General features: G+C 45.5%; 1 protein-coding gene and 1 long non-coding RNA gene across 6 annotated transcripts in view; one reads left to right on the top strand and one right to left on the bottom strand.

Moving 5' to 3' along the window:
* The window catches only part of Sns (sticks and stones), a 333,145-nt gene that overhangs the window by 252,642 nt on the left and 65,880 nt on the right, over window positions 1–14,623 (top strand). For all 5 annotated transcript variants that reach the window (XM_076815426.1, XM_076815427.1, XM_076815424.1 and 2 more), the window contains exon 2: window positions 14,172–14,315. In XM_076815426.1, the coding sequence (XP_076671541.1) occupies window positions 14,172–14,315 (144 nt within the window). The remainder of the gene's footprint in view (window positions 1–14,171; window positions 14,316–14,623) is intronic.
* The window catches only part of LOC143370384 (uncharacterized), a 183,575-nt gene that overhangs the window by 104,266 nt on the left and 64,686 nt on the right, over window positions 1–14,623 (bottom strand). Inside the window, exon 3 of the long non-coding RNA XR_013085608.1 lies at window positions 4,687–4,858. This is a non-coding gene — a long non-coding RNA (uncharacterized LOC143370384). The remainder of the gene's footprint in view (window positions 1–4,686; window positions 4,859–14,623) is intronic.

Raw genomic sequence — 14,623 nt, 5'->3', positions numbered from 1 at the left:
GCTCATTTTGAATAGACAGCAACTGTTGTCAGCTTCGGACGATATTCCATGAAAAATTTAGACGTACCGGTTAAATATTCCCGCTCGGTTCTTGGCGACGAATTATTCCGTCGTGGCTTGAAGCCGGGCTGCGAGCTGCCTGCGTCGAAATTAAGGAAAGTGGAGCTTTCTTAACGCTTGTCGATCAAAAGCCTCGGGGATTTTTAATATGTACGTATTGAGAGTAGAATTTTCAGCAACTTTAATTAAAATTTTAAAAATTCGGCGAATTTCTTCGCCCAGCAAAATACTATCACTTGTCCCTCGAATTTAAAATACGATTCTATTCATGAACAGTATAATCGAGTGAACCACACTGTGCGACGCCAATCGAGCTTGTCTCTTGCTCTCGTCGCAAGGTTTTCTGATTTCAGAAACAGGGGCATACTGCTGGATACCTTCGTCTGAAAATAAACGACACTGATAACCAGCACTAGCTTAACGTCACAGACACAAAAGAATTGATATCCTAAAGCGTAGCAGAGCAATTGTTCCTTCTCCTACGACACTTTGCTCGACGCAGCAGGGCGAGTTCAACTTCCACGCCCAATACAGAAGCTGTGCCGTGGCTAATCGCAGGATCTAGCGAATTAACGATAACAAGAATCGCGATAGACCATGCAGTCGCTAATTAGGAACGACTACGCAAACAAATTGCTGGTGGCTAGCCCCTGCACGACGGCAGACAGCGTCACGCACCGGGCCCTTCCCCATTGACCGCCGACCGGATGCGAGGCTGGTCGTTTCGCAGTCGCTGGTTTCCTTTTTCGCCATCGCGGTTTGAAGATTCTGGTCGACAGGTCGGCGGCTAACCGCGTTTCAACGCCTTTAATTGCGATTCTTCTCACAAGCAGTCACGCCAGCGTGTAACGCCCGCTCGTGTGAACGTTGTTCGATTGTTCTGGCAGTCGCGAAAGAAATGGCGCGGATCTCCATATTCCTCTTTTTACCTCGCTCCGTTCCTCTTTGTCTAGAAGCCTCAGACGGCGCGGCGAACTGCTGAGGTGTCTCCTGTCTGCAGTGACTCATGATAGCCGGGCTTCTCGTTAACCGTTATTGGGTATTGTTTGAACGTCGGAGGAAAAAATCGGGATCCTCAGTTATCATAGCTCTTTGTCCATTCTTCGACGATGGACTTCTGTGGTGGCCGCGGAGACTAGACATTCGATGAAGATGATTGCGAGCGCGGATAAGGAATCCGAATTATACGAATCTGAATTATATCACTGCCTCTGTTCGGGGCACTATTGAATAGCGATAACTGAATTTTGCATGGCGGAAATTAGGAAATCAATCTCTCGTTAATTCAGCGTGTCTGTCGACGTACCGAGGGATCTGATTGGACGGGAGTATTCTTGTAGGAATGAGAATTCGATACGTTACCAGTTCCATTCCCCCCAGAAAACTGAAGTTTTATCATTTACTCTGTACCGTCCTTATTTTCCTTCATTCAAATTAAAACATGTTGTCATTATTTCGTAACAGCCTAATATAAATTTTTGTAATAGGTGTACCGATAGGTAATGTGTCATTAACGTTCCAATTAACTAATTGTTTTAGATAGGATATTTTAACCATTTGGAAAGAAGTTAGGTTAAACACATTAGACTGTTTGTAAATATTTACGAAGCACGTAGAGTTTTCTAACTTTACTTAAAAGATAAAAAACGCGTGGCACTGCAAATATTTCAACATATCTCAAAAAATGAAAAAATGCTAGATAGCACGGTTTAACTAAGGAGGGCAGCATTGTTCTCGCCGTTCGAGACACGTCTGACTGCGCGCTGACTCTCTCTACTGCGAGCCTCCGCGAAATCACTAGCCCCCGTTTCGATCGATAAGAAGCACCAGCTACGGAGCCAGAAAGATAAACGAAGGAAGAAAGTGGGACAACGTCCTGTCTGCTCGTTCTTTTGCCCCTCTTTGATCAATTTTATCGCGTAATAAAATCCACCGTATTATCGTCAGCCGAGGAGCTGCCTCCCGCACCCCTGCTCCTTCCACGATTAACGACCGCAATTAATACACCGTTTATTGACCGTTCGTGTTCGAGGCGGGAGATTAGCGAAGCGAGCGGAAGCGACGGGACGCGTTTTATCTCGCGTCTCGCGTAATTATTGAACGAAAGAAGGCGACGAGTTGATAGAGGGAACCTTATACCACGTTAACACTTACAATGACTCAAGGCTTCGACAAACGCTGGTTCGAGTCGCTTCTCCTTTACACGAGCAAACATTCAGGGGCACTCGAACAATATTTACACTCAGCACTTTCCAGAACATGCCGATGCCAGTCATACTGCTCCTAAAACTTCCCGAAATTAAGGGAATCTGACTATATACTGCCAGTCTTCTCCTTAGGATCTGAAAGAGCGTAGGAGCTTGCAAATTCGTTCGTAGAAACGTTTCTCCGTTTCGTTGCCAGCATAGTTGGAGGAAGGAATAATTAAATCCTTCGGCATGCTTTTATTAAAAGGCGGGAACATTTAACTTTTCTCCCCGCGTCGAACATATGGCGTTGCACGCGCAAGGCCATGGTAATTCAAGGGGGTGCGTTCCGTTGTAACCGGCGCTGTTACATATGCAAATGAATTAACCGTTCCGTATACATAAACATACGGGAGGGCCGGTTTTTACGAGGTACGCGGCACCGCGCGATTTCGCGTGTACGCCCGCCGATTCGAATTTCAGATGTAACGCCCGCCTTAATCGCTGATTGCGCGCGTTGAACGGATTTTCCAAGCTGCGGAACGATGGAGAGGAGGGGGGCCTGATAGCCGACGATCCACTGTTCAATTTTTATCCCCGGTATTAACACGTAATTCCGAAACAATCCATAACAATTCGAGCGCAACGATTCACCGTTCCGTCCAAACAAATCCTAACTTGTGATAATCGAAATATCTGGAAATAATCGAAAACAATCCCTCGGTTCCGCGGCCTGTATATCCTTGAATTTCTACGCGTCGTTTAATTCATTCGGCCCCGCGGTGAAATAAAAGCCAGAATTTCCCGCGGTAATGGATTGTATCTTAATTAAACGGGTTCCCGATGAATCAATTCTCGCCCCGGGATTCCGCCGCGGCGCACGCGAATTTTTAATTTATCGTTCCGCTGTTCTCAACCTGTCCCTCGCTTTTCGACGCCCGGCGGGGCTTTCTTTTTCTTCGCGCGAATTAATCCATCGATCGCGGCCGTCCAGCGGCGAACAACCGCGAGACCGTCTCCGGAGATTGTGGCGCTTCGGTGTTGGCCACGTATCCCCGCGTAACAGATGAATAATTATCGGCCGTTAACGGCCACCGATCGCGAGAACAAACACGCCCGGGATAAATGCAAATGCTATACAGCCAGGAATGAGAAAAATCGCGACGGCTGCACGTGCTCGATGCAACATCTGGCTATTATTTATCCGAGCACGCGCGTCCTATTAGCGAGTTTTTCCAAACGTTCGGCGCGCACTGGCTTCGTAGCTATTAAAATTTCTGATTCCGCGCGCTTCTGTTTCCCCCTTTAACGCCTCGTTAGACGCGACCGTTGGGCGCTTGGGGGATGAAAGAGGAATTGAAATGAAGACGTAAGGTGTAGGGGAGACCGGGGCTAGATGTTACACGGGCAGGTTGTTACAAAGCAGTTTAAATTTTTTTCGCTTGCGCTATCACTTCGACGATGAAGTGGCTGATGTGTTTCAACCATACACAGTTGTGTATGTTGTTTGTTTGTAATCGGTTCACGCGTTGTCAGTTTATCACAGTTTTTTTTTTGTGTTTTCGGTACTAATAGTAACTTTTTCTCTTTCTACTTCAATCTTTTCTACCGAACAGACAGATAAATGTGTGTAAATTAATATTACCGCGTTTGAATCAGTGTTCCTTTAGCTACAGATTCGTACCAAGAGCATAAGAATACACCAAACTGGTATGAACTTATAGCTTTTTATAAACAATGGTGTCAACTGGGGCAAGTTGTTACATGCGAAAAGGGGAATGTTGTTACAGAGGAAAAGCGGCATGTTGTTACATTGTATTTAGTAAATAATTTATACAACAGGAACAACTGTTAAAAGAAAAAACAAAAAGTAAAAATCAAAACCAGAAAGATTTTATTAAAAAAAATTAAAAAGGAAACTGATGACGTATAAAATAAAAAAAAACATACAGTAAAGAAAAGGCAGATGAGAAATAAAACCACCACAAATAATAGATACGAGTCCCCGTATGAAACGGACGACGATAATTAGTGCAACTGATTTCAGTAGTTTTTTATTATTTTTAAAATAGACTTTTTATTGTATATTTATTGTCATAGATTCTTACCATTAATAAATTTACTTTTGTCCAAGAAAATATATTTATATTACTCATAATAAGCCTCGTTTCGTAAAATTTAATTTGAAAAACTGAAAATTGTAACAACTAGCCCCGGTTTCCCCTACTCTGTGCGCGTGACTCTCGGTGTCGGTAGTGTTAATTTGCAGTAGCTACGTTGCACGAGCCTTCATCATTAAATATCTCTGGCAGCTGAAAAATACCCTCGGAGACGATAAAGCATCCCTAAAGCTGGCCAGTATGCCCCTAAAACCGCGCCTTGCGTCTCCAATTATAATTGCCGCGAGCCTCGAAAATGCTTTAGACATTAATAAACTCACATAAATCTCGCGTCACTTCATCCCCCGGCTCCTTGAACCCTCCACTGTGAAAGTTCTTCAGCCGCGGCGTGTGTAACCCGTCTCGTCACCATTCGGCCGCGTTAATTCGCTCGGAGGTGTCGGCGGAGGCACGAGAGGGCTTTGTCGCCCGACGCGAGAGCGAAAACGAAGGCTGAAAGGAGAGAAGGGGAATTAAAGAAGAGGGAAAAACGAAGATAAACGATCGAAGTTTAATGTAAATGAACGAGAGAGGGGCGCAGCGTCCTCGGCTCGGCGCAAATAAGCGCGGGGGCAGCGGGGGCGCGCTCATGCTAATGGGGGGACGCGTTCGTCCCTTTGTGCGCCGTATAAACGAGCGTTCTCACTCGATATGCTATCCAGCGAGCAGACCGAACTGAATGGGATCGTCGACGGGGGTGGTATTGACGCGAGACGAGGATGGCCGCGGGGAGGGAGACGGCGGCGGCCAGGCTTCTTCTCCTTTTCCTCTGCCCCCTGGCCTTCTTTCTCCCCAAATACCCCCCTCCGTCCGCGAATCGTCTTCCACGCTCCCTACAATAGGAGCAATATAAATGCAGGCACAAAAGCCGGCCGTGGAACGGGGCGAGGATTGTATTAGATGCCGTCGTAATGCTCGAAATTGCGCGTTCGTCGTGGCCGAAAGGGTTGCTCGGGGAGAGGTTAGAATGGGTAGGAGACGGCGAGGAAAACCTGACGTATTTATCTACTATTCCGTGGCACTCCGCTGCCCTCGTTGCTTCTTAATCATTACTCGACTTAAAATACCGTAAACGTATCGTCGCATAGTGGTTCGACACTTAAGTAGGCATTCACTTCATTTTTTTTACATATTTCATCATTTAGTGATTACTAGCTTTAAATTACAGAATTTTCATACTGATTTTATAAAAAAAAATTATATTTTTGTGGAAATAGACACCTTCATCTGGATTAGCCAGGTATATCTTATACTTAAGATAATCTAAGATTACGGGTAATATATTGTACAATAAATACAGAAATCGTTTAAATCTCTGATAAGAAACTTAAGTAAAATACAGAACTTGACAAAAGTAAAATACATTACTCAATTAGAGTATTTTGAAGTTACGGAAATTCATTCTGCATCATTATTATTGAAAATAAAAAATTGTAGCAAAATAGTATATTTTTCCTGAGTTGTACCTGCTTTTGTGCAAAAAAAAATATCGATTTTCCAAAGGGTCGGATGCGGACGGATATTAAAAATTGAATTTTGTGAAATTTAATCTATCCAGAATTATGCGGTATGCTTGAATTCACGAACAAATACGAACAATTCTTTTAATTTAGAAAAATACGAAAATGGTAACAAAAAATCTTAATGTGGCAATAGAATATAAGTACTTATATTTTTCATTACAAGAAAAAGACTAACTGAAACTATTCCAATGTAAAAACCTGATCATTTTCTAGAAATGGAAATCAAAAATTTTGTTTAGAATATTTATCAGAGGAAGCCCAGAATGCCCGAAATAAAGATTTCAACAACTATTGCGAATTATACACAAAAAGAGCAGCCGAAAAATGACAAATCAAGATGTTCTAAATAATTTATTAATAAGCCCCGATCCATATAAATATATAGAAATCAACATCAAGAGTCCCATTGTTAAAAAGAGCGACGAGAAAAAAAAAGATTATTGTGTTTATTACACAATATATTACCTGTAATCTCAGATTATAATCAATAAATTATGAAATATGTAAAAAAGGAAGTGAATGCCTACTTAAGTGTCGATCCGCCCCACTGTGCGTCGCAATTGTCATAAGGGGTGGTGTTTTCTAAGCCGACACAGAGGTCACTTTGTTGAATTCCACGGGGTTAGGGAGCTCTCGTAAAGTTGTTAACGCAATGATTCGACTGCCTGGTGATCGGTTTGGGATCTTTGGAAAGCTCTTAAGGAGATTAATCCATTTAATAGAAACAATTTCGTAAACACGTCGATCAAGTGGGTACGTTGATCGAGAATTGAAGTTTTCAGAACAATACGAGAATCTCCCTCAAAAGACTCGGTCCAAGACAGTTTATTCGACGGGGAGTTCCATTAGAATGGGCGGCAATGCCTCGAAGTCACTATCGGCTCACAGGATTCCGGATCCAGTTTTCATGGCATATTGGATATCTGATACCGCATTTTTACGAACTAGCCTGGGCTGTTCCAGCGACCGCGCGAAATAAGGGTAGATAATAGAATAAACGGAACGAGGGGCATTCCCAGAAGGTGCGGCATGAAAGATGCGATAAATGTATGCACGGAGAATTAAAGTATACTAATACGCGATAAAGCAAACGTCGCGTGTGTTGTCACGCTGACTCGGGCGCGCTTCGATACTTCTCTTTCGCGTCTTCTTGACTCAGACCTGGTGCAGTTTTTACGAAGACGGAAGCATCATTCGTGGGAATAAAAGATATTGCAAAGTTTATGTAACACGACCGCGGGGAGGCTTCAAAGCGACGTTTCCTATCGGAGTGAAAATCGTAAAGAATAAATGCCGGGTGTCTAGTGATCGTAAAAGCACGAATGTAAGTTGGCGAATGTTTCGTGGAGCATAATTCGATGTACGTACAGGTATCTAAGGATTCAAGGGGGCGCAGATAGACGTAAAGACATCGGACGATATCTTTTTGCACGTATCTACATAAGTGTTTAGACGATGGGCTGGAATCTTGAAAAATAAAGTTACATGGAGTAGTATCCATAAAGTGGTGCTGCCGTTGCGCACACCCCCGCGCTGTACACACAATATTTAAGTGGTACATTCGAAAGAAAAGGGACGCTTCCCTCGGGGCCGACGAAAATAAATAAAACTACGGGGGAGGAGGCGTTCTCCACGGGAAGGAAAATTACACAAGACCATGGGACGACTTCGGGAAGCACGCGTCTCGGCAAACGAATTTTTCATAACGAAACAAGCGCCGTTTTACGAGCGTCGTACGCCACTTCGCCGTGCAGACGCGGCGTCTGCGTGCCACGAAATAACAGTAAAACGTAAAGTCCCATCGATTCGGAATTTATGGAATTCACGTACAGACAGGCACTCGAGTGTTCCAGCCGTAACGTCGTTTCCCTACCCCCGCGAGCGCCCGCGTTACCGTCGGGAGCGAAATAAGTTTTTCGACGATGTACACAAATAAAATTCCCGCGTGTAAAACACCGAGTGTTAAAAAAGAACGGTACCGGGGAGCGCTGGGGTGGACAGTGCTGGCCGAGTTTAGCGAAAAATATTTCGCTTTCGATAAAGCCCGCGACTCGCCCCCTCTTGTTTGTTATTTCCGTTGTCAATTTGCTTACTTCGATGTGTACATAAGATTTTCCAACTGTGCTCCTTCGATCTCGATACAAGCTTCACACTTTCGTGGCGCAGAGTTCCCTGATCTTTGAATTTGACGTTTTCCACTTCTGGCGAAAAGGCGTTTCTTGTAATAATAATTATTAGTCAGCCCATCGATCATTTCTTTCAAACGCGTTGCACATACTGGTACACATATTTACAGAGGAATGTGCTGCATTGCTTCGGGAATAATCGGCGACCCCATAGCAGGGTTGTTCGCCAGCTGGCGCAAAATTGAAGAGAAGTACTTTGGCGAAGCACGATGCATAGCGAATACGCTTCGTTTCGGGATATTCATAGCTCACGTAGAGGAGATTTTGTCTGGGGAATTGAAAATTAGTGGGACGCCAAGGCGGCTGTAATTCGGAGGGGAAAAAATTAAATGGGGACACGTGCTCGTGTAAGCTTCGCGTTATTTCCCGCCCCTTTTTTTCCCTTCATTTCTTGGCCGTCGGTTTACTCGCGAAAGCAGTGGCTACGGTAATTCGAGCCTAAGGTCGTCGGCCACGATTCGCGTTTTAAATTCCCACGGCCGTACATGCGTGTTGCTTCAGATATTTCATGTATCTAACTTTATGAAATACTCAATGCTGTGTTCCTGTTAATTCACTAAAGGGTCTCGACCGACTTTGGCGTACACTGCAATATTAATAGGTACCATTAGCCATCGACTAGTGCAGCTCTATTATATATTGTATCATTTAAACGAGAAACTAATTACCGAGGGCCATTGTAATGGAAATCATTTATCAGAGGGTTCCAGTTGATCGCGTAATCCGACTGATTTCCTTACATTCCGAGGGAAATTAATCGGTGACATTCGGACAATACGCAACAGTGTATTTAGTAATTGCTTCTCACTCTCGTGCGTTTCCTTTGCGTTGAATTTATCTTAAAATCGACGGTGGAATTCCTTTCAAAGTCGCTGATCGACATTCATCCGGGCTGCACTTTCGGCGCCGATAATTAGCATTCCTTCGATCCACCCTAAATCAGTCGACTTTTCCCCCAAGCGTCCCTCCGTCGTGATATAAAACAAAAGAACAAGTTCTTCCTCGAAGTCCCTGCGAAACGTGAATAGTCGGCTGCTCTTCCATATTCCTCGAAAGGCACGAGTGGATAAAGGATTGAAAGGAGCTTGAAGAGTCCTCGGCGGCGTGGCATTCGAAGGATACACCGTGCTCAAGATCGATTTCGAAGATGCATCGGGCGAAATTCTCACTTAAAACGAGACGAACGGTGCGCCGAGCTGCTCGCGTTGCTTTTTCCTCATTTCCCCCTTGTACGCGCGGCGAGCACAAGACTGAAAATTGGGACAAGTTCCGTCTCCCTTTCGCCTCCTTCCTCCTTTTGCGACGGCGAAACGAGGAGGAAACGCAAGCAGCATTAATTGGACGCTGTTTCACGAAAGTGCATCGACCGTGATGCTTCGTTTCGGTGATAGCCGACGCGTTCGAATGGTCATTGAAATTCCTCTCGCACTAATCACAGAGCTGAGAAAATTTCCACACTCCGAACTGAGCATATGCCTCGCTAAGGAATTCCGGATATCGTAATTCACTTTTGCAAGTTTAATTATTGCATTTTAACCGAGCATGTCCCTCGCATCGCCATACACTTACGCGATTTCTACTTTATTCTCCTACAACGCACCAACGAAGAGAAGACCTAAGAACCCCTAAGGACACTTAAAATGTGTATCCACCTACACCCTCGATCGATCAACGTACCGGAGTGTCCCGCATCAAATCACTCTGCTTCAAACAAACCAGTCAGACCTGTCGAAGAGTAATGGACACCGGCTTAATCCTCTAGCTGGCTCGTCGACGAGCATCGCGACGTACGACTAAACTGTACGATTATTAAAACCGACCGGGTCATTCGCGAAAGCTTGGCGCCGTCAACGCGTCGCAGCGTAATAAAAAGTCGCAAAGCCGATAATCGTATAATTCATCGGGCGGATTTGCGCGTCGACGAGCTGCAGGCGCGCGTTCGTCCCTTTCCCTCGTCGGTCTCTGTGCCAGCGTCGATTACACATCCTAAAAAGGCCAATCGACGCGTATCGCGATTCTTCCGCGCGCGTCCGTCGCCTTTTCCTTTGGTCCCCGATGGAACAGGGAAGAAAGGGAGACGGTGGCGGATGATCCTCGCGGAACAGCTTTTTTTTCAACGGGCTCGATGGCGGCGGTGGCTGGAAATCGCGCGAGTTAATCGATCCTTTGTCGCGAAAGCGGTGTATGAACAGACGAACTACACTGTTGCGGAGGGAATTTTTAATGGTTGCACGGCCTCGAGATTGAGCGAGTAATCGGGGGAATTGTTTTGGAGAACGTAGGAGCGTTCGTTACTGTTTGAGCAAAGGTGTGTCATGGAGTTTCAGGAGTTTATTGCTGTGGTTTATTTAAACGAGGTTACTGGCGTTTGAGGTAGTGCTTTTTCTGTGTCTAGTTTGAATAGAGGAAGTGGTGCAAATATAGGATAGGGCTATAAATATGGGCTAGTTGAAGTATTGGGTCATAGTGGGTGTTCCACTCTATCGGAAAAGGTGTAACAGTATCTATGAAATGTTTTTGGTTACCCTGAGGTTTCGAGCGAGTTCTATGGGTTGCTGTGCGGATGCTGAAATATAGTAAAGATCAAAACGTTATATAATGCTCGTATATCAGTCTCGTTGTAACGCAGAGGACAGTGCTAGGGCATATTCGAATCGAACCGTGATCCGAGTGTACCTGGTTCTATTTGAACGCGGTTGTTAATTCAAGCCCTAACGCTATTAGCCAGCGGCAGTTCGATTACACCGATGAGCTTTTACGTTCATAAAAGATTTGCCGGCTGATGGGAAGAGCACTCCAATGTATTCCAACGAAACTGAAGACTCCAAGTGATATTTTTCCGCCGCCATCCCGCCCCCCTTGCAACTTTTGCCTCTTTTTCCTAACAAATGGAAATTTCATTTCACCGTTCCATCGACCCAGACGTGATATTTACTATTGGAAATGCATGTAAAGATAGCAAATGCCGAACATACCGACACGAATATTTTGACGAATAAATGGTTGTTTTTCAAACTTTTTGATTTGCAAAATGGTATATTAAAAGAATTTCGATGCACGAGTGCACAAAACATTCATCAATGGAAGCGTGTAAACATTTCGTTTTTAATCTTTCCCAAAGCACGAAATGTGTTTTTCGTAATCTGCTTTTCTGCGTACAACATGATTTCTTTAAGCTTTCGTTCCAAGGTTCTTCTGATACTCTTGACAATCCATTTCGACCAATTGAAAAATCTCTCAAAAGTACAATGAGTTTAAACGACGCAGCAAGCTCACCTGCCAAAAGTTGAAGAGTTTCGAAGCACAGTCCTTTGTCACAGAGGCACTTCCACAGCCTTCTAACTGATACGAGTCGACGTCCCTGTGCCAGCGTTACTATTTACAATTCTGTTTACGTCTTGCCACACCTTTTCCGTTGCTCGGAGAACGTATACCACCTGAGTCTACCGAAGAGTAGTAGCGAGATCCCTTCCTCCTAGCCAAACCGAATCTGATCCACCAGTCAGACATAATCTTTGCCCAGTCAACAACCCCCGCCGATTACGATATTAATGGCGGGGTGTACTCGACTGCTACCTAAGCGTTCAGTCGCTCGTTGTACCTCGTGTCAGATTATTCTCGCGCTTCCCCTTCTAATCAACCAATCGCGCGCACCTGCAAACACCAACTAAATACCTGCGACAAAGCAAAACTCCGAGCCAGCCCCGTCCATCCGCCTACGCCCAGCCACCCTCCATACGATCACCCGCGCCAAGTGCGCGCGTGTACACGATCGCCCCGGCCGGCAAACAATCCAGCGACGAGCTGGTCGGTGGTATTCCTGCCAATTAGTGACGCTGCAAAGAGTCCGGGAGAGCCGCTGCAGCGGCGCAAGAAAGCAAACAATTAAAATTTCACCGCCAACGAGCAAAGTCCGACGTCCCCGATGACAGGACGGTGTCCATCCGCCTGGAGCTCAGAGGGCATTCTTAACGAGACGGGTCCCCGAGCAGCCGGATAGGAGGGGAAGCAAACACGATGCCGACGTCACCTCTGCCCGGAGGAATCGGAAATAATCGTCCGGTTCTTCCGTCGATGGACCAGGACGCTCCGGGTTCACGGGCGCGTAAAACCCATCTGCTCGAACGTTCGCGGCACCATCGAGCAGGGAGAGAGAGAGAGAGAGGTGGGCTGATGGGGTCCGGCTGTTTGCAGGCTGGCAGCGTTAACAGACGCAGCCGTGCCTGTATGTTTCATTGGGGCCGTATTTAGGCTGGATCGTGCAAATTCGAGCAGCAGGTGACCACGAACCAGACGAACGGGCGCACAAAGGCAAACGTGTAACCCCCCGCCGCAGGTACACAGTGGCCACAGGTTGTGCTCAGCCCGTGAACGGGGCGAGGCAACGAAGCAGCGGCGAGCATCGATCCTATCGCCGGCGAACAAGCAGATTACGCTGATCTTCCGGCCAGATTTTGTCTTTCATCCTGTCGCCGTTGTGCCCGTCACTTGGAGCGAACTCGACGGGAAACGATTTAGCCGTGAATGAGGGTTGAAGAGGTAGGCGGCGGCTGAGCGAACGCGGGAATGAGGGAGGTGTCGGGGGATTTTTCTTGCAGCGGCGCTAATCGCTGGGAAGTGTTAATTTGGGGATGATTGATGTTGGTTTGACGATGAATCGCGAATTTCAGGCGAAATGGGGTTGGCGGAGGGGGCTTGCGGAGCGCTGCGATGGTAGCGCGATTGTGAACTGCTGTAAGGGAGACTGAAGTGGAGATCTATCTCTGTTTGGGCAGATGTCTGGGGAAGTTGTAGATGGAGAATTGTATTGCGCTGCTAAAGGCTAGCCAGCATAGAAAGTTAGACTTTTCTAAAGCAGCTTTCTTCAGGGTTATGATCGAATACGAGATAAGATCTGCCCCAGTTACGTGAACCACCCTGTACGTATAATATCGGAGCTTCCTTCTTCCTTCGAGAACAAACAAATGCATTCTACCGTCCTTTTGTTCTCGAGCGGTTCTTTAAAAAGAAGGGCGGGCAAGGGAGGTGTTCCGTCTTTCTTTTTTTTTTTACAGCGACTTCACTTTACGTCTTTCGATATTCATTCGCCAGCCTCTATTTCGATCTCATGAATGCGGGGCTTGTAACGTTCTACTCTGCCATTTAGATACTCCACCTCTCCCTCTTCTCTCTTTTTTATTAAGTTCGATCTCCTTCAGACGTTTACATTGAAAGAGGGACGTCGCTGCCGCGAACGTTTCACCGGATTCAACGTCGCCATGTTTACCGGGGCTTTTCTGGCTTCCGTTCCTTTCACGGAAGTGGTATCGCCGCGTCCGCGAATAGTTTCCGCCGCGGCATAGAATATCCGGCGGTTTTGTTTCAAATCTCTCCGCGGGCGTATTTTTACGAGCCCCTATAGCGCCCCGTGAATTAACAAAAGACACGCTGCAAAAGGTCTTTGTGCGGATGCGAGTCAAATAAACCATGCGAATCTTCCACTGATATTGTTCCATTTTCCAATATTCACATCTCCCATCTATTACGTCAATTTATGGCTACAGTATTCGTTGCACCGTGTAATGCATCCCGGAATGCATCGTCAAGTATTTCAGATTTCAAGAGTTAGTATTTAAGTTCCACTTAGCGTTTGGAACATTTTATTTTATACCCATTGGAGGTCCTTTGCGTTTTATTCTCGCGTTTCTAAACTCTGCTTTCTGCTCATCAATTTCGATGAATACCTAAGGGGGTAGGTTACCCTCGATAGCCCTAAAAAGGCCTTTTTTCAAACGCAAATTGTAAAGTGATAAATACCAGTAGAGAGAACTTTTTTTGTGTGTTAAAGCTCATAGAATAACCATGAAAACTTGAAAAAATCGTTCTCTCTACTGTTATTTATCACTTTACAATTTGCGTTTGAAAAAAGGCCTTTTTTAGGGCTATTGAGGGTAACCTACCCCTTTAAGGTTCCTCGATCACCTCGAGCAAATCTTCGCTATGCGGTACCATTAATTCGTAATTGTAATTGCTCTTTGGATATATTGGCTCTAATTGTAATTTACGACTCTCTTACAGGTGAAGGAGGGCAATATTTCCGAGTCAGGCCACGGAACAGCTCTGTCCTCGAGGGTGGAGAGGTAACGATACCTTGCGAGGTCGGAAACAGGGTCGGCATTGTGCAGTGGGTCAAAGATGGCTTTGCATACGTCATACAGCCAAGTAAGTACATTAATTCTGCTATTATTTATTAAGCATTTATTAAACACTTGGATGCTGTCCAGAGATTTTTAGACTTCCGCGACTCACTGATAAGTGGTTAAAGCAGAACCCAATATCGAAAAGATTCCTCGCTCAAGAACGAATCAAAATTATGCTCGGCATTCTTTTAATACACCACTTCATTTGCGATACAATTGCAATTGAACACGATACACTAAACACACGCGCACTATACAATGGCGCCTCAAAGTTCAAATGTCATTTGCCAGCTGCGTGCTCAACAATTTTTCAGAGCTACATTTCCCTCT

Source organism: Andrena cerasifolii, chromosome 6 (genome assembly GCF_050908995.1).
Source record: "Andrena cerasifolii isolate SP2316 chromosome 6, iyAndCera1_principal, whole genome shotgun sequence".
NCBI lineage: Eukaryota > Metazoa > Arthropoda > Insecta > Hymenoptera > Andrenidae > Andrena > Andrena cerasifolii.
Note: the sequence above shows the minus strand (reverse complement) of the source record. Positions and strands in the feature narration are given on the sequence as shown.